This window comes from Nesoenas mayeri (assembly GCF_963082525.1).
Source record: "Nesoenas mayeri genome assembly, chromosome: 2".
Lineage (NCBI taxonomy): Eukaryota > Metazoa > Chordata > Aves > Columbiformes > Columbidae > Nesoenas > Nesoenas mayeri.
Genome location: NC_137543.1, coordinates 152,709,640 through 152,731,209, shown reverse-complemented (window position 1 = coordinate 152,731,209; position 21,570 = coordinate 152,709,640). Strand labels below are relative to the sequence as shown.

At 38.7% G+C, this 21,570-nt stretch overlaps 1 protein-coding gene across 2 annotated transcripts in view; it reads right to left on the bottom strand.

Moving 5' to 3' along the window:
* LARP4B (La ribonucleoprotein 4B) overlaps window positions 1–21,570 on the bottom strand; it is a 57,207-nt gene that overhangs the window by 24,927 nt on the left and 10,710 nt on the right. For both annotated transcript variants that reach the window (XM_080338982.1, XM_080338983.1), the window contains exons 2-4: window positions 13,187–13,321; window positions 957–1,104; window positions 608–769 (exon numbers count right to left, since the gene is read on the bottom strand). In XM_080338982.1, the coding sequence (XP_080195108.1) occupies window positions 608–769; window positions 957–1,104; window positions 13,187–13,267 (391 nt within the window). In that variant the 5' untranslated portion in view covers window positions 13,268–13,321. The remainder of the gene's footprint in view (window positions 1–607; window positions 770–956; window positions 1,105–13,186; window positions 13,322–21,570) is intronic.

The following is a 21,570-nucleotide window of genomic DNA, read 5'->3' as shown; positions in this document are numbered from 1 at the left end:
CCCTGCAGACCTCCTGTCCCTTTCAGCAAAATATAAGCATGGCTCAATCTCTATGCTAGTTCCCTGAAGTTTCTTAAAACATGCCATTTAGTATAGACTATAGCTACCAACAGTTACATTGAAAAAAACAATGAAAGTTCATTAAAAATGAATGTCAAGAAGTTAGACTAAATTGTTGTTTATTTCAACATTTTAAGTACAAGACTAATGTTTCAACACATTAACACTACTACTTGAGACACAAATGGAATGTGAACTGCATCTCAGCACCTGACCAGACTAGAAACACACAGCTTAGACAGGTAGATATCTACATGTAAGTGTCTACACTGGGGCGTCACATTCAGAATAACATTTCAGAAAACAATGCTCAGTCGTATCCAGGACTTATGACTGAGTCTGTGCAGCATCTAAGGCTGAGAGCAAAAGAGACATGATTTTTTGGGATCTGTTTACAGAATGCATATATTTAACAACAAAACTGGTTTAGTTTTGCTGGCTTTTGCTTGCTTTGTTTGTTGTAGTTCAAAAAAAAAAAATGTTTGAATTAAAATATGGTGTGTTTTGTTTTAGAAACAAGTCCAAGTAAATATTAGCTTTCTCTTACCTGTCTGGGTGGTTTCATGCATAGAGTCATACTCAGAATGATCGAGAGTTAAAGGGTTCATATCTGTCTGGTCTGACACCGAAACAGCTGGTGGCGGCTCCTGCAGCTCTGTCAGCACAGCATTCTGATGCTTTTTGTCGCCATCACCACTGGCATCCAGTCCTGCAGCAGAGGTGACAAACACTCAAAAAACATTCCTTCTGATCACAGTCACATCCTAGTTAAAACTAAGTCTGAGGTTGCTTACATATTTGCATTCTTTTTTTTTCAACAGGAAATTAAAATGGAGAAAGTTCTGTACTGAATTTTACCTTTTGCTTGAACAACAGTTAGAAACTCTTATTCATACCTTCTTTACAAGAGTCTGGAGGTTGGTCAGGTATTTCTTCCCACGCTTTGCTCACGCTACCATCAGTGGCACCACTTGCTTCCAAGTGTAACATATGATTTCCCCACACCTTTGCATTAGGATTTAACTCGGAAACCTTGGTTGACTCCTACAAAAAGAAATGTATTTGATTATGCACTTTGTGGATGCACAGCACACATCTGTGCATAAATATATATGTACAGCTTCAAGTAACAGTATCAGATATACAACTTAAGATTGCCTTTTTTTTTTTTTCTACATCTGAATGTATTAACTTAATTGCCATCCCATAATCATTTCAGGTACAAAAACAACTGAGTAGTGCAGCACAGAATTCATTTTCCTGATTAAGAATCATCAGAAAAGGTGGCCAAGCAGAGCAAACTACAAGAAACATTCCTTGCTTTGCCTTTGACAGACTAACTCAACCTGTACTTGCCCTGGACTTCAGGCAGTTCTCTGATATACACATTAACTCAATGTTGACTACACTGAGTTATAGGTCATAGGTAACCACTTTATAAATTGTTATATTTGTGATTCAGAGAGATTGCTCTCTGCAGTGCCAACATCTACAGTATGTTTTTTGATAGTAACATGATAAAGTTCTCTTGTTTTAATGTTTGAGCAAAACTTAAGTTATTCCATACCCAGAATGTCATTGGTAATATGATGATTATATTGGGAAATATTATTGTTCATGATAACACATAATAAAAAAGCTTATTAAAATTCATTTTGTGAATTTAAGGATGCTAGGAACATTACAGAGCTTAAGACAGTCAAATTCAATACTTCATGAAGCTTTAATTACTCTGAAACACCTGCACTCAAAATAGTCTTATCGCAGTGCACAGAAAACACATCCAGAAGGTAAAAATACCTAAAAAAAATCTCAACTTAAACACATCTACTGAATGATAAAGACTTATAAAAAGTGCAAGTGTTTGACATCACTGCTTGAATAGTAAAGATTCAAAGACAACAGCACGTTCCATCAGTTTCCATTTTTAATTCCCAAAGCTGTCCCAGGAGGCAGCGAACTGAGGCTGTGGCACCGCGGCTGCCAGGCAAGGTCAGGGCAGCCACGCGTCCTCCCGCCCCAGCCCGGCTCCGGCCACACGCTCCTCCTCAAGCTGCAGAAAATCAGCTCCACAATGAGCAAAAGGTGTCCCAACTGCCACCAGGCAAGAACTTGAAGATTTCAGGAAATCCACAAACTTTTATTCTTATATGAAGGTCAAGAGGGCAGTTTGTAGAAAGTTTCCTTTCCACATACTGAAGTGTTCATCTAGAATTGAGAATCTACAATTAAGACACCTTGCCCAGCATTTAAACTTTCACACACAGTTAACAGAACCAAAAAGAAAAAAATATATCCAATATTAAGCAACATTTTGAACTACTACATGCTGTACAGCATTCAGTTTTGTGAATGAGAGACTGGTCAGCTTCAGGACAAAATAGCATATGATATATTTACCTATCAAATGAAAACACAGTTTGACTTGACTCATTACAATTCCCAGCTTCAGCTTGAAGCTTTAACATCAAATCACTTCTGTGGAATACTTACAAACTCATCTTTATCTTGCCATCCCCAAGTACCAACACTTTCTGGTGCCAGCAGCTGATACGAGTATCTTCCCACAGCGTATGAAGCACCTGTTGAATCTTCAGGTTCACTTTGGAAGTTTCCGCTAACTATACACAGTCTGTCATTCTTCACTGTATTGTTAGAAATTGTATTATTCCATAGAAAGCCCATCAGATAGTCAACATTACCAGCAGAAATGGTGTCAGAAAACAGCTGATTTGTCCAATCACCATTGCCAGGGTGAAGGCTGATGAAATGTGACCATACTTCAACTTGGGGAATTTGTCTGTCCAGTTCATAGGCGTGCTCTTGGTCACTCGATACGTCCTCCATCAGAGCTAACATGCGCCGCTCAGTGCCTCGCTGAAATCCTGCGGCCCCAGGAGAGGCACCATGTATTTCATAGGAAGGAGTAGCAGCGTATTTGTCTACCTGCTTTGGGTCAACAAAAACTCCAAGCTCTTTGTTTGAGAAAATCTTGTGATCTGACTGCATCTGTTCCCAACTTGCGGTCAAGTGAATTGGAGTATTTAATATGTAACCGGTGTTTTTCAGTTCAGTAGCCTTGGCTTCTAACTGCTTTAAGTTCCCCGTGGTAAAAGCTTCTAGATTCCCAGCTGACGTACTAAAAGCAGGGAGGTTCTCCTCCTCTGAAGAGAGGCCGACACACTGTTTTACTTCACCACCCTGAAGGTTACATTCACTTATATCACACATACTGTTTCGATGAGTTTCTGATCCTACTTCAGTAAAAGGCCCAAGTGAAACTTGGGTGTTCCCAACCTCTGGCTCTGGACTGGCAGAGCAACATAACTCAGGCTGTTCCATTGGTTTATTGTGCAGAGTGTATGAATTTTGACACAATGAAGGTACACAATTATGGGCTTTATGCGAGTGATTAGTGTCATCTTCCAGATTTGTAGTGTCGTCTATCAATTTCACACTCTTGGATGTGCAATTCTCCAAAGATACAGGTACAGTAGAATTAGAGTAAGTGTTCTGGCTGTGTGTCAAGCCATTATTGCAATTTAAGATGTTTTTATCACAATCAATGTTAGCATCCAAATTCTGTTTTACATTTTGTGCCTTGTTATCAATTGTCTCATCTAGATGAACTTCAAATTTTGTCTGCTTTACAGGTTCTACTATATCCCTTGCTACCTTGGCTGAGTCAGGCCCTGAATCCCACTGACTTTCCACTGTGTGGAAGGAACACACATCCTGTTGCTCATCTTGTCTACAGTTCAAATCCATTTTATTCATATCCTCATGTTCCACAGACACAGAAAAGACATTGTTTTTGTTATCTGAACTTGGATATTCGTGTACTTCAACTTTCTTCCCTGCTGACTCCTGTGAAATCTGAGTTTCTAGGCTGTTCTCCTTTAGGAACATTTCATCTGCACTTGTGTTATGTAGTTCATGAGTTGTCAAAGTGCCACCACTTACCCATGACTGAGTTCTTCTCAAGCTCCCATCTTCCTCAAGCATGTCACCTTTTAGCTCAATGACACTCACATGGACATCTTCATCCATGCCACTATGGTTTGCAACTTCAGTTGATGCCTTGTTTTCAGTGCAACCCTTAATCTGAGTTTGAAAATCAGAACTTTCTTCTATGTTTTCATGCATTTCAGTCATATTCAAAGTTCCACACCTACACGAATCTGTACCTGTACATTTCTCTTTATCTTTCACAAATTCTTCCAAGATGCTGCCATGTTCACTAGAGTCAGATGCAAATGTTTGGCTATCATACATTCTTTGAAATATTCTCTTTTCCACATTTGAGTTTACTTCACTTTCTGGCTTTATGATGTAGCCTTCTTCAGCACATTTTTCTACATGTTGACTCACCAAAAAAGAATCATTGTCCATTTCATGTAACTCTAATGATAATTTAAAGTCATCGCCCATGTTCTCTGCCACCTGTTTAGTATTTATTTCCCTTACAACGCTTGAGGGATGCCTACTTAAACCAAACGGTACTACCTCTGAATCATCACTTCCTTCAATTTTTCCTGAATTACATACTCCAGTGTTTAACAATACACTGGAGATACAATCATTGTGTTTCATGTTTTCTGAATTAGGGCTGCATTGGTCCTCTGCAGCAGCATCCACAAGTTCTACAGAATCACACACTCTACGGAGCGACTCATCCCGACTGACAGCATTACCTATGCTATATACCTCCTCGAGCTGATTCTGAGGGATGACTTCATCACATACTTTTGCTCCCAAGCCATCTGTTACTGTATTGTCAGTATTTAACCTACGACACCTGCTAACCAGCAAGTTATCATAAGATTGTACATCTACGCCACAGTACTCCTCTGTTTCCTTTCCCCGCATGTTTGACCTATCGTCTTTTTCATTCTCAAACAGTTCTTTCTGTGAATTAAACTTAGCTTCCACGTGTGCCGGTTGCTGCACTGGAAATTCCTCCGCAGTGTCTAGAGGCCGTGCCATGCTGCACATTCCTTCATCAGCAACAGCTGAGTTATCTGTGTTCACTGCAGTCACTTCATGCTCGGTCGCTGGCACCTCTTCATCCCCGTTCAGATCTTCAGCATCGACAATACAAATACTGTAAAACTCCCTATCTTTTGTATTTTGTCTGTTGTCTACATCAAGATAGGAAAACGTTGGAGACATCTCTCTATATGAACTTGAAACTTTTTGCAGGCTGTCACTTTTGCTGTATTCAACATTTACCGTTGTTTCATTCTGCCTGGAATGGTCACATGTAACTGCACAATCCTCCAGACAATTTCTATTTAAGGAAATTTCACCCTGTGAGCCTTTGTCTAGCATGTCTGGTACATGTGAAGTAGAAATATGATAAAACAAGCAATGCTCTTCTGCAGCTGCATTTTCATTATTAATATGACTATTAATATTTTCTATACTGTTCATGTCCTGAACATTACTATGAGATCTTTTAGATGCTCTATTTTTAATAACCCTATCTTTCTTTCCTTCATTTTTCTGCAGATTTCTGTATGTACCAGACACCTTCAGGAGCTGACTAAAGGAATTAAAGAAGCTAAAAGGTCTGTCATATGTTCTCCTAGAGCTCTCATGGGGAGTATTCTCCATGCTTTGGTAAGACGGATATTGTGCTTTTCTATCCCAGAACCCAGATTTACAATTTGACGCTGCGCAATCATTGCTACGAACGCGTTCAGTGCCGACTATCACAGCTGCCCCATTAACTGTCCTTCCCGCTGTACGCAGATCCCAGCTTTTCACAGTTCCTAGAATGGAAGATAAAGTTTTACTTATCCTTGACTCAGGTGCTTCCTCTTCCACAGATTTTTGCAATAAGCCGGTTTTCTCCTCATTCGTGCTGTTACCCAATTCTTTACTGAAGCAGCAGCCCATGTTTAATTAGTGTCAGAGGAGTCTTCTCATTGCAAATCACCTTCCTCTATACACTAAACTAACTTTCTGCGGCTACTGAGGAGACAAGCCAACACCCAGCTGCCAAAAATAGCACACTTTAAAACCATGAGGGGTTCAGATGTCATTGCCACTCAAAGTACAAATCTCAGTTGCTGAGCAATGTTTCAGTATTTCATCATATGCATTGTAATATTCAAGCCAAATAATTCTCCTAATGAGATTACGGTCTGCTTACAAGTATTACCAAGTCTTACAAACTTCCACTGTTTAATTTCCTGAAGAGTTTCCTTCATCCGAACCATTAAAATATTGAAATGACATCTTTTACAATGTCCATGTATGCCAAAAAACTGCTTAATATTTAATACAAATCCTGCTTTCTATGTAAGGATAAATACATTCTGGCTTCACATGTTTAAATTTGATTTGAAGACTAACTAGTGGAAGCTATTAGACCAAACACATTTGGGACTGGTTTGCCCTCCTCCTCCCTTCCCCCAGAGCTCAACCTACACCAAGATTACTTCTTTAGGAAAAACAGGCTAAAGATAGATAAGACCTCATGTATTCCAACGAACAGTCATTGTACGCTATCAGAAGCTAATTCTGTTCCATTTTTTTTTTATTTGTTATCTGCAAGAAAAAAAAAATACATAATACTCCCCGTGACTTAGAGCACTGGAAGCGGCCTCCAGATCATCCAGCCATCTCATGGTACAGTGACAGGATTAATTGTACTTAACCTCCAAAAAACCTGTATGTTATTTTACAAAAAACCCCAGGCAGATTTAAGAGGTAGTTTGACTTAATACCGCTTCTTCCAAAAGTCTGTCCCCAGTATAAGTTTTCTTTGTTGTACATGAACAGCCTCATTTCTGACCTTATGACACGTAGAACATCTTTATACTCATGCATTTACATATTGGAAGACTTCTACTACTGGAATTCTCTTACTGAAAAAAATAGTTCTATTTCTTCAGAAATAAAAATCCAATTAAAAAAAGCTGAAAATACCAAGCAAACTTTTCTGCTCTAAACAGAGTTGTTCTCATTTGCTTTTACATAACTTCATATCGCTCAGACCTCCTCTCAAATCCATTGCTATTGTTTCAAATTTGGACCCCATCCTTCACAGGGCTTGCAGACTGTACCACTATAGCACTACTCCTTTACTTAAAAGATACTGAAAACACAGATGAAAATAAGACACGACAGACCCTTAAACTCTATTTCAAATATTCTTTCAGCTGTACACTGAACTCAGTGCTATTTTCAACTGGTTGTGCACCTCATGGCAAGTTTAATCAAGATGTACTTGAACTAGAGTTTCAAGTTAGCCTGGTGATTTGCCTTCATTGTATTCATATAGTAGTATACAGGGGTACTGAGGTTAATTAAAGCAGTAGCCTTTCAACGAAGAGATCTATTTTAACTTCTGCTGTAAACTATACTTGCAGGGCAAAGGCTGGGTAACACACAGAGATCCAGGCTCTAATATTCCACTACCATTATTATTTTTTTTTTTCGGGATTATCATTCTGACTTATTTTACAGGTGCTTTAACAAGTCACACAGCCTACATAAGGCTTAAGACACAATTCAGTCTCATCTGTGTTATTATCTATATGTTCCCTGTCACCACCATGCCACAAGATTTCTGCTTCATTTCCAAAATTCCAAGGGAAAAAAAATAACCCATCTTTACTAGAGATGCCCACAGTCACTTTTTGCATTTCATTCTCCTTCACTTCTGACAGAAAAGTCTACTACTATCAACATAGAAATAAATTAAGCATCGGTTCCTCTTTTCACTCATTCATATCCAGTTGGTAAACTAACTTCACTTCTGTTTAGAGTAATGAACCAAAAGAGAAGCATTTTTGCTTCCTGCTGTCACCTGAAGACCGAGGAAAAAAATGATGCTGTGCTGAACCAGAGTAAGCAGAACCAGGCTGGATTAAAGTCGGGTATAAGAAAACATTTTTGAAAGGAGGTCTTGCTCTCCCAAACTGTTCACAATCTTACAATAATAACCTATCAGTATAAGGTAGCACTGAGCAAGTGCAGAAGCGCTCTTAGAAATGAAAATGTTTCACTTCAGTCTGCACTGGCTCCTGCAGTTCACATTTCGAAGCATAGAACAGACCAGAGGCGAACCTGCCTTCCTTATACAGCATGAAATGCTTCTATTGTCTTCCCTGAGCCTTTTGCAGGGTATTTGAATATTTATTTGAGTCATTTATTATCCTATTTCTCATTATAAGTACTCTGTGTAACACAAAAGTTGCAAAGCTGCAATATAGCTGCCAATATACCTTTTTCTCCCCAGACAAATATTCTACTCATAAGACAAATGAATGATAAAAAAAATAACATGCTTTAGATTCTTAAACACAGGTTACCATATATTTAAATGCCATTAAAATTTAAATGCCACGGGCAATCTCAGATTTAGTACACATGAAAGAATCACATTGGCTAAATTTCAGGGCAAACCTCCTATTCACCACTAATCCTCTGACCATAAAAAAAGATGCTCAATTGGCTGGGGAATACATCCCCTCCGCAGCAAGTCTGCTTTGAAGTCGCCAAGTAAGAGAGTCTCCCCTGTCCCCTGCTCATTGAAGCGCCTGCAGACGCATTGTTGGGACGGACGGGCAGCCCGATGCATCATTGCTGCCATCTGCTGCATTTTTTTTAATTCTCCCGTGGGACAAAGTTATTCAACTTGCTTGGATCCAGACTTAAAACTATGCCAAGTCACTCCTCTCCGGAGCATTCCCTGGAACCGCATACAGGGAAAGGGGGAGGGAGTTACTCAGAATAGTTTTTTTGAAGAAATGCCATGAGCAAACAATTCAACTGTTTTTAATGTCGGCATAAAGGCACAATAATACTTGCAGAGTTTACAACTATTCAGAAAACACCTTCATCAGGTAAATAAATAGCAAGATATTTCTTCTCCCTGTGATTTAGCCATTACTAAGTGCTTTCTGGTGAGGAACTGAATGCCCTTAAGAAACAGACCAGGGCAAAGTCCACTTTTCCACTGCCTTAACAAGCACTTCTGCTATCAACTAATGGAGAGAAAATGGGTGAAGCAGTTCGGGCAAGCAGAAACTTCTTCCAGTTTTCCTGTACCCTTCTTCTATCATGCAAAGGCACATTTCCTACTCATTCCTTTGGTTTTATCCAGGAGTTCCAGAGATAATTTCTATTTTTAAGCACCCATAGTGAACATTCATTAAGTCACATTTCTCAATGCTGTTTATTGTGTGATCACTGTTACAACAAAACCAAACCAACCAAACAAACAAAACTCAACAACAAAAAAACCCCAAACCAAAACAAAAAAAGGCCAAACCACACAATGTAAATGTAAGCAGAAAATGCCATACTGTTGTTATGCTACATCACCTGAGGTTGGTTGTTTAACTTCCAAGACTCAGGAAGTCTGAAAAGCCTTCTGGCTCAGCTAAACACTGCCACCTGACTTGAAAAGCACTTCAAAGGAATTTGTGCTCTGCCACTTCAGAGCCCAGCTCAGCTGCCGAGTGTGTTTGTTTTGGTTTTTTCTTTATACATATATATTCTGGCTCTGATATTTCTCACCTACTCAAAGCCTAAGTAGGTTTTCCCTCTCCATGAAACAACACTGCTCTAAAGCAGCACTTCCATAACTTAATTTTTTAAAAGAAGTATTTTAGTCCTATGTTCTGCACACACCTACTCAGAAGGTAAGTGGTCAGTATGCTTATTAATGGGATTACACCTCTCTATCTGCTTCCATTTCTACATGTATCTATTCCTTGTCGAGGAATAAGAGTTCATCCCATATATAGTCTTGGCTATTGTGCTTAGAACCAATTATATGACTGAGCTTGTATTTACAGTACCTATAAGCACTGACAAAACTCAGCACACCACAGTTTGAAAACCCATTAACAGAAGCCCATGACAGCACCTGATAATTATTCAACTAGGGAGAGAATGGGTGACCCACATACCACAGACAACAAGTTTAAATGGCCCCATGGCAACATCCTTCACTGGAACACACCAACACTTGCAGAACCTTTTGCCACTTGATGACAAGAATCCCTTCTAAAGTGAATCTCAAATTTCCTGATCAAGTCTTCAGTTCAGTCAATCAAGGTAAGAAAATTCTTTGGTCCTAGAGAAGGGCTCTGAGAGGCCACATATTCCAATGTGGGCCCAGCAAGGGACAATTTTAGGATCAATGAGCAAGTGCCTTTAGCACTGAAAGGTTTATTAAGTCCTGTCTGGCAGAGGCAGGTCATCTAAACTACCTCCACCATGGGATTTGGGCTTTGGCCTCTTCCCTCAAAGAGTAACCTTGAATTTCTAGCAGCAAAGTGTTACTGATTGAAAAGGAATCAGAGAAATTAATCAAAAGGGAGTTAAACACTGACTTGCCTGAGTCCAGTCTGAGAAGGGATTTCTCAGAGTCATTGTCCACCAGGATACAAAAAAAAAGCAAATTACAGATGTCACATGAATCACCAAGACTGCTTCTAGGTTAAAAAAACCACCAGAAATACCAGCATATTTAACTGCCAAATTTATCAAACCTAATAATTTGCTAGTGTCCTCTAAATCACATACCGCCAATTTGCAAGTGTAACCCATTAATAAGAAATTTAAGAGGATCCTGAAGCTGCCAACTGCCTTCAATCAACTTGTGTACAAAACTACTGAAATACTGCTATTAAATACTACTAAAATAAGCCAAATTCAAGAGGAGCTGTTGTTGGAAATGAACTATACTAGGCTTGCAATCAGTCTACATCAGGCATTAAATCACACACAGTTTTATAGCTACTTCAAGACAGAAGAAATGACTTTGGCTCCCTCACCATGAGGTTCAGCCTTTGAAAACTGTTAGTAAACAAGTGATCTCTGTATCACTAACATAAGCAACCATGGCAAGTGATTTCTGAAGGGTTCCATCACAACATCAAAACTTCTGTTTTAATTTAGTCACTATTGATTGTGTGTTCAACATTACTGAGCATAGAACATGTGTTTTGTTCCTGCCAAAGAAAATAGACTGGTTAAAGTAATAATTAGGAAAATGCATTTATTATTAATAAAGATATAACAAAATTACTTTACATAATCACTTGAGAATTAAGACTAGCACACAGGGAGTTATTTTTCCAGGATCTACAGATGTATCAAAATTTCCAGTAGAAATTCTACAGCTTTCTTCCTGGAGTGCCACAAAAGCACTTGGACTAGGTTATCACCAGATTCCAGCAGAACAGCATAGCCAAAATAGATAGGAAATGTAATTCAAATTTAAGTCTATAAAAAGTTAAAACCTCTTAGAAATCTCCCTAGATACCATGGCGGTATGGCCCCATATCAACTACACACTGAAAGAGGGATCATCACAGACAATCTACACCTTTTACACAGTCTATCCCTCTCATCTCAAAATTAAGACACACCAAGAAACAGCAGGTGATCTGCACTTAACATGAAGCACGTACTTGCTAAATGCAATCCAGTCAGGACTTCAGAAGTTCTTCCCCTTCCTACCACATTTTTGGAAAGCTGAAAATGTCTTAATGATTTTAGTTTGCTAACTTCTTCCTATACTCCCTGAAGTTTTTCCTCAAAGTATAGCCTTGTTCCCAAAACTTGCAAGTCAAGTCCTGAAGCACTGGGAAAATATACTCACGCAAGCAGGCCATCATGAAAAGGATCATCTTGAAAACAACACTTTTAACAGCATGTATAGACTACGATTGTCATACAGCAAAATGACCTTTTGATGTTGTGCATGTAAGAGTATGATTCTGGTATAACTTAAGCTTAATAAGCTACAGGTCTCACATTTTGGAGTAAAATAGCAAAGGAAAAGCTTTAATCTCAAAATAATTAGTTATTTGAAATGCACCATTATAGCACTATGGATACATTCCAAGATATCCAAGTTGACATTAGTCTCCTCTACTAAGGAAAAGAGCAGATTTTTCTGATTTTGAAATAAATGGTTACTCTCTTTCTCCAAATAAATATAAAAGAAATCAAGATTTAGATCCAAGTTTACATGTAGATTTATAAAAATTCCAGTGTTATAAATTAAGAGAATTAGCATCAATGTGAAGAATAATCAAACCATCTTTGATACTAATGCAGTGCACTGACAAATCTGCAAGAGCCTCTTACTCAATCTTACACATTGGTTTATTGGAATTAATAAACCACAAAAGCTCAACTTTCAAAAGTATGGCACAAAAGTAGGTTCAACTTTTTCCTTTACTATCCAACAGACAAAATTCACACCTGAGAAAGGTAACACAGCAGAAGAAACTCCAGAATACCAATTTAACAAAAGGAAAAAAAGGGGGAGGAGGGAATCGGCTTGCTAAGCCAACAAAATCACAAGCTTGCAGTCTTTTTCAAAATGCTCCTTAGTGCTTGCTGTAAGGTAAGTTGAAGCAGCAAGCACCTGCTGCTTAGCATAGCACAAACTACCCAGGAGAACATACACTGAAACCAAATCCTGCAAGATGTCCCAGGAGTAATCATTCCTCCCAATATACAGTTAATGATCAAAGATGAAAATACAATGTTATGAGCAGAGCTTACACAGAAATCAAGTATTCAGTCTTCTTGAAGACACAGGTAAAGTTTACTGCAACATGTATACACACAGGACTATCTGCTGTATGATCTGCCAAAAGCGTCCCATAAAGCAACTTACCGGATTCCGCACGGAAGCAGCAGCACGGGCCATTTGGCAGAACTGACTGAGCAAAATTCCTGTTACAGAATGCAATTTCCTACTTGTATGGGTTTGTACTTTTTTCAGTTAGATACATTCCAAGTGCATTTCCTGTATTTTCGTCACATGTTAATGTGTGAACTAGAACTTAAGATTGGCAATTCAATTCCTGCACAGGCTAAAAAGCTCTGTATCTTAAATGAGTACAAACTGTTGTAATTCACAGTTTATTTAAATTCCCTCTAGGGCTGAAGGGAAGTTCAGCTGAGGCTCCTACTCAGTATGGAGAATCAGCTACCTTCAACAGCTCTGTTCTAGCATTTTATGTTACAATGCTGTCAGCAACTGTCTTCTAAGTGTTCCAAGATACAATTTTGATTACAACATAATAAAAAAGATGTTTCATGCAACATTTATACCAGGGGAGCATGTACTTATAATACTTACTAGATGAGAACCGTCTTTAACTTCTTGTACTTGCTGCACCTGCGGTTCAGCCACAACTTTAGTGTCCTGATCAGAAGTCATGAGCTGTCTGCTTTTTGGCTGCTCAGAGAGAACTTTACTGGTCACCTTTGTCAGCTGCGGAAATAGGAAGACAAAAGATTCTGTAAGTGGTTGCTGAAAATTCTGGAGAACTCCCAGCCGTTCCAGCCATGCTGGTTCAGACCAAAGGCCCAAAGAAGCTCCACACCACAGGGCCAGCGTTCGGCGCTCAGGGAGATCGTTCTGGCTCAAGGGAAAGATGGAGCTCGGCTCCTGTCACCGGCTGAGCAGGAGTGCAGGTGAACGCCTGGCACAGCACGGGCAGGGAAATTCCACTGGGAAAGTCTCACTTGACTCTCACCTTCATTATCCAGATTGGTTTTCAAACCATGGCTTCTTCACACCACCTGGCAGACTTCACTTATTAAGTATCATTTAGTCACAAGCCAACCTTTGTCTTCTACAACTACTCTCACAATCACTTAATCTTCGTAACACAATTTTAAGCAGCTGTTACAACAGTTCTGCTAGATCAGTAACACTCAACAACTTGTTCCGCTCCATCATCCTAAAATGTTATTTTATTTGATTAGGCAACTAGAAAATTGAGTAGAGTTGAAAGTCTGACAGTAACTCTGCTTTGAAATTTGAGGCTATTATTTAATACTGTGGTTTTAAAAAACACCTAGTCTTAAAAAACAACCAACACAGAAAAATCTCATTTAAAGCATGATGTCTCAGCAAGTAAATATCGGTATGTAAAATCAGGGTCATTTTAAAAATTTTTCATTTCTAAAAGGACTATGAGAAAGTTGTACCATACTTTTTGAGTTACTTATTTGCTCCGAAATTCCACTACTTCATCTGTAACAATGTGTGAAAGAAATTTCTTGCCCTCAAAAGTTGGTGACAACAAACTTCAGGGTGAAGGGGAAAAAGAAGTACTTGCAGCACATGGAAGCTACCAGTGTGATCCCATATCCCATACCCTAAAAGGAGCTTATACTGCTGAAGTATCTTGACTCCAAAATACTGGCATTTAAAAGTGTTTCTTTCAGACTAAGGCCTTGTGGCCTTCCACAGAATCTCCTCTACACTAGATTTTGAAATGGACAAAAGCAGAAACCTTTTGTAACTTATTGAATACGTGCCAAAATTTTCAAGTAAAAAAATGACATCCACCTATGAACTGATTCAAACATCCGTATTATGAGATTACACAGAAGATACTTTGCATATACAGCTAAAGACACAAATATACTGACATCCCTGACAGGATGAAGTTTTCAGCTTAGATGAACAGTTGACATCAATAGCATGAAGTGATAAGCAAGTCAGCATGGAAAACATGTTTTTGAAAGAAACATGTGCAATGTGTCACTGTTACATTCCCAGAAGTTTTTTCCTAACCCCTTGTCTCTGACCTTGGAATAGAAACTGCAGGAGAAACAACATGGACCAAAAAAACCCCACCAAACACACACAAAAAACCAAAAACAAACCACGACAAAAAACCCCAAACAAAAAAACCCCACAACAAAAACACCACAAAACCATCACCACACTCAAAAAGTAAAAAAACTGTACTGTTTCTCACATACAGTGTTATACACATGAATACACACAGAGTCCACATGGCAGAAAGTCTGGAGTTGATTCAGAATGTTTGTATTTTATAAAATAACCAAAAGCCATCCTTAGGATGAAAGCAATTTTTCAAATGCAAGTATTAAATAGCTTGACTCTGGGCTGTCAAACCCACGCATGGGAAGCTGTGTGCACATTAACACCGCAGAAGGTGTCTAAGCTTTTTGGAGAATGCTTCTGATAATTATTCTTTACAGAAATTGGTTTTAGCCTTTTAAAATTGTGGATTAATAACTTTCTAAAGAGTGCACACTACTTGTTACACATTTTGTGTTCTCTGTATATAATCTTCACTGCTGTTCACACTAACCTTGAGCACGACATTATTCCAGATTTACAAAGTGAAGTCTACTTTACAGAAAGACAAATGTGTTTCAGTCAGCAATGATGTTATCTACTCCGCATCTGGATTCCCAAATCAATGCTGAGGGACTTATTTGCATCCCTGTCACCTGCTTATCTCACACATTCCCACTCCCTTCTAGGATCAGTCTGTCCCCAGCCATGCTGCAATCTCTTCCTTCCTCAGTTACATAGCATTAGCACCAGTACTGTGTAATTCTATGGACTGTAGAAGGAAAACAACTAAGATCATGTGAGTTTAGCAAGAGTAAAGTTCCACAACATATATGTCCTTTAAAGCACTTGCTGACTGGCCGTGACACACCAAATATTCAGCTAAATCATTAATTTTGGCTGAGGACAAGTTGTTAGCCAACCTGATAGATAACATGACTGCAACGTGCACGTTGCAGCTTGAAATTCCTTGGGCAAGGCACCAGCAATCAGAGCAGCACATCATTCTACTGCTTTTCACAAGTCCTTCAGATGAGATTACACAAGATGCTTATCACAGGCTATGTCTAGATTGAAGCTCTAGGTAACCTTGTTTGGATTACTCAGACTAATATTCTCATTACCTACACAGATTTGCTGTAATCCACTCACCCTGTGAACTAATTATTTTTAATAACAGCAATGCCAAACCCATATATTTAAGTTGCATTTTGATCACTAAGGACCAAATTGGCTCTCAAAACAAGTAAAATACTACTATAATATGTTTAAAGGGAACATTCAACCTGTCTTCTAAGTTCCACACTTCTAACAACAAACAATTATCAGGTAAGCCATAGTGAAAGACCCCAAATGCAGGAGTTCCCTTCGCAATTTCCTTCACTTAGTACATCACGCTGGTACAAGCCCACAGGGTGTCAAATGCTCTGCTGCAAAATCTCATCTGTTGCAACATACTTCAAAATGACTTCATATGCGGGGCTGTTCTGGAAAGTTAGTGCCATCAGCTTTTCCAGCACAGAGTTGCCACTTACCAGTCTCCTCAAGCATGGAACCTGTGTGACACAAGTATTCCACAACTACCATGTCAGAGAATTCAGCATTCATGGAAAAAGCCATGTTACTTCAGAGAGAGAGAAACAATAAAGACCACAAAACCTTAAAGGCTTTTCACAGGATGTGTTTTAGCATGCTTTTCAATAGTATTGATGCATATCTTCACACACAAGCTTATTTAGAGGAACCACAATCAGTATCTGGTAGTGCTAGTAACTACAGATGAGTATTGACAGTTTGGAAGACAGTTCGTCCTCTTTTAATAGTCAAATCAGCGAGTTAAATATGGCATTTTAATGCAGCAATAAAGATTATCATCCCATTGAAGAGTTAACTTGCTCACCACTTGAAAAGACACCACATTGCTGATTGGTAAGCCTTATCTTTGCATAAATACATGCTGCTGCAATAAATAGGAGACATTCAAGAGAAAAAAATGCAAGCTGGCAGACCTGTTTGGGATAGAGACAGTCATACCTGTGGCAGAACACTGAGCTATCGGAAGCAGACTGCAATTTTTTTCATTCAAATTGTAACAAAACAAAAACCACAAGAAATACCTCTGAAGGCACACAATCTCTTCAGTAAGCTTTTAAGTATTATTTCTAGTCTATAGCAAGCAGATCCACAAAAAAAAAAAAAATCTGTGTTTTCCACAAATTATGTCTGGTAATACAGTCTTATAGAATGGCTTGCCTTCATGACTTAATTTAGAATTAGAAACGTCTAATATTAAATATAATTTCAATTTTGTAAATACATATAGTAAATCTTTATTTTTCCTTCTTGCTCACCATTTGGTCAGGACAGAGTGATTAGTCAAGTTGAACAACTTCAGATATATTATGTCAGAGCAAAGTTACTCTCAAGACATGCAAATAGTTATTTCCAGAACTACCTGATGCCAGAGACGCTGGACATATTTTACTGAAGCTTATTAAAAGCAGATTGAACTTGATTTGTATGTAGGCACAATGCTTAACCCCCAGAAGTTTAAAATACAGGTAAAAACATGTTTCTTTAGAAACAGTGCAGAATGCAACCATGAAGTCCTTACTGTCCCCAAAACTATAACACATGGCTCAGCCCACTAAATTAGTAATTTCCATGGGAAGGGGAAGAGTCATTTTCTCATTAGAATGAGGACAATGGGGGCAGCAATTCTTTCCTCCTACCTGTACATATCTGTTCTTGTGGGCACTTGGCCATCTGAGGAATAACAAGAATATTTTTGGAATGGACTGAGACCACCTGGCCGAGCAACACAGGCAGCAAGTATTTCAGCCTACTGGTTTTCTTCTGCAACATCCACAACCACCTTTGCAAATAAAAAGCTGTTGGTGGTTGTTTCCTTTTTAAAAAAAAAAAAGTTGACAACATGGCTCTTTATTAGCAAATATTTTCAAATGCATCTCATTATGAGAATTCCATCATTACTAGATACAATCCAGCAATGTCCACAGGATGAGTATACGGATAAGTGCACACAATCACACTTGCCTGGCTGCCAAGCTGGGCAGAGCTGGGACCATTCTCATCCAAAAGCCACACGTGTGTGTTATTGTGGTGCCAACACCAGGGTAACCTTTACACTGCATTTTAGTTCAGGTTCAGGTATTTTCTAGTACCAGCAGAGTGAATATTCAACCATCTAAATGTATTTATGTACACACTGCATCCACATACACCACAACCTTGCAAACAGCTGGGAAGAGACATCTACTCAATTGTCACACAGCCAACAAAAACCACGACTGCCCTGCCAGCCCCCCCAAACCTCCCTCAAGTGTAGCCCCCAATTCTCCTACCTCTGCTTTCATTACACAGTCTCTAATTTTTCTAATTCATATTCAAAGCGTGCTTTTATGCAGTCTATTTTGCTGTCTAGAGTTACAAGATTATGAGTAGCAGCATGTGTTCTCTCAATCAAACCAGTCAGATCTGTTATTTAAAAACATGCAAAACCCCAAACAATGCTCTAGGGCTGAGATCTTGCCTGCCAACTTTCAGCCCAGAGTAATCAGCCCTCAAAAAGAGATTTACAAATGCAAGTGCTGACAACTAACTTTCACACTGCAAACAGCAACACCATAAAAGAAAAAAGCTTACTAGAATAAAAGATCTTTTCATTGCTCTTCCAGCAAGCACAAACAAAAATAGATGTGAGTGTGGCTTTGTGCAGAACTCTTTCTAGCAAACATTTTAGAAACTTTAAACATAGATTAAGACAAACTTTTCACAAGGCTAATACAGAAATATACTTCCAGTAACATGGCAAAGCCTGAAATGTTTTCAAAACAGACATTCACTGCTTACCTTAAGGTTCACAACAAACTTCCAGTTGCAGGCCAGAAACTCCTTCTGCTCTCCAAGATAACATACTTTCTCACCATCTTTCATGCCCTTATGTATCCATGAGGATCACAACACCACAGCAGAAGTAACGAGAGCTACCACTAGCTTCAGCTTTGACGAGTCTTCTCATCTGCTGAATATATCACACACTTGATATGAGAAAAAAATGGATGCCTTTTCCAAAACTATGCTAGTCATTTAATGCACCAACTCCTGTCTAAATGAAGTTCACCTTTATTACTTTTACAAGTGTTTTGAATACCCAAAGCATATGTAATATGTCAAGAATTAATCATGTTCTCAGTGCAGGTAAAGCTACTCACTCAGACACAGGAGAGTTAAGTATCATCAAGAAAAATTACAAATCCTGATCCTGAAAGGCTGCAAGCTTCCCTCTGTCTTCGCATTATTAGCAGTGATTCAAACTGGAGCTTGCAATTTCAATCAAATGGTTATTTTCAAAGACTTTCAAGAAAATATTTCAGCTGTTCATCTAAGAGTTGAACCATCATCCCACTGCATAGGGCCCATGATACCATTCTGTAGATTAATAACCCTACAAAGCTGTATCATTCTGATACAGAAAGCCTGTGACAGAATTCAGGGGTTTCCATCTTTCCTTTCAAAGCAGGAAATCGTTCTTGTTACACAGCAGATGTGACAAGAGATCTGTCATTCAAAGGACAACATTATTTAAAAGAAAATACACTGTGAAGTGGTTACATTACCACTGTGGACAAAATAGCTGCAAACGAAAAATCTAACAACCCCCAGAAGCACATTTGTCAGTAGCAATCTCTGCAACCATCATCATGCCTAAGTCAGTTGTAAACTTGGTATTACACAACTGAAAAGCTGACGTGACATAAACAGTCACCATATGTGTCTACATAAGTTAAATATTGAATAAAGTACTATTTCAAAAAACATCACAAGGCTCCAAATTTGTTCGGCTGCTAATGAGCTAAACATTTGGGTGAAAAGTTGAGAATTTCACTTCTGGAGCTTTGCCTGACCCAGACATTTATCCAAATCTGACAGCTGAAGGTTTCAAAATGTACACGCACCCAGTGTACATGTCAGCACGGCGGCTGGTAAGTCAGATTTTGAGAAACTTGAGATTTGTTTCAGTTTTCCTTCCTCCAAAAAAATTACTTATTGCCTGGGAATCCCCCCTGGCAGCACCGAGAACAACGCAACTTTTTGGTTCTTAAAGAGGAACATGGACACAAGCACATGGAGTGAATCTGTAACTGGACACGTGGCAGGTGCAAGGCATTAAAAAACCCACATAGCAACTAGGTGTTAGCAAGAAATGCACTGTGACAGAAAACCACCTAAACCTTAACACTGTACGTTTTCAACCTTCTGCAATACATAAGAGCAGCTCAAATAGTTTAGAGCTGCTGCATCTACTTCAGAGTTTAAAAAAAAGATCTTTTTTATAAGGTTGATAGCATCCAAAACTGTTCAGCAATTCTATTAATTATCTCTTCAAACATAACCTCTCCTCTAAGAACGGCTGAGATTTCAAGAGAAACAGCAAACCTTGCTGTTTCAACAGAACTCTGCATTTTCTTATTTAAAGATCTATGAAACATTTCTTAATTAGGGTTTCACAAGCAATTTGCAACTCCATCATTTATGGACCTTTCCATCTCACACACAAACTCGCACGATAGAACCACACACCAGAACTGATTACTTCCTAAGTTTAGAAATTCAGATCGTTAGAATAATTAGTTGTCCAAGAGATACCAAACAATTAGTTAGTAAACAAAGGTGGTAAAATAGCAAGGAAACCTGAGAGTTGTAAATGATAAGCACTCTGTACAGAGGTATACGGAAAAGTCTTTCAGTCAAGAGCAAGAAAAATGGGAAGGGCGTAAAGTTACATCCTTATTCACTCACTCAATCTCAAACAACAGGAAAAAAAAGATCTTTGATAGTACACAGAAGATAACAGGATGACCCCTACCAACAAATAATCCTGATTATCTTTCAGTCTAGTCTTTTATACATTGTATTTTAAATATATAAGCTTAAAATAAAAGGAAATCTTTTCACTATATGGAAAGGTATCAAACAGAATTTCCACAGTCCTCTTGCACACCAAGATGACAAGTTTTACACACAGGTACTATCTAATGCACACTCAAACATCATTCAAGAAACAGACTAAGCCTGGGGATCACATCCTCCTCAGTAATGCAATGCACCAGATGTTTAACAGCATATAATCTAAAAAAAATCTTACCATTAATGAATGCCAGGAGTGCCTACCAAGACAGGAATAACCCACTGGGAATAAATTTTTGTGCTTGATAAGAGTATCATGTGCCTTGAAGACAAGTGTGATTGTGTCGTGAGCAGTTTGCAGTTTGCTTACGGCTTGTTCTCAGCTTTCAAACCTGAAGCAGCACTCTCCTGACTGCAGGCTGAAGCACATACCATTAAGAAACCCAACTCATTAATTGACAGGGGTTGTTACATGTAGCACATACATGACAAAGCCACAAGCTTGTTTTCTTCACTGTAAGTGGACTAATAGCACACACCCTGCAGGTTATCCATAAAGATACATATTTAATTTCTATTATAACTACCACGACAGATAAGATATTCTTTCATCAGATTATGATTTCAAAAAGTACCAAACTGTTAATTAAAATAAATCATTTCTGCATTATCTGAACAAGCCCACAAGTGGCAGAGTTAAAGTTGTTAGCAGCTCAGCCAAACCATGACCATAATTCTCCACAGCCCCCTACTCTCTTGAGAAGTTGTTTTATCTAGTTGAATGTAGAACCACAAATTCTACATTAATTACCAAGGCATACAAAAGGCAGAAATCATCTCGCACTGGAGGAAAAAAGACTCTCAGGAAAGAGATTAGGAATTTGCCACTAAAGTACATTGGGCAAGTACCTCAAAGTATGATGATTTTGCACTAAAATATTGCAACACTTGCTCTCAGTTAAGCTCATGAG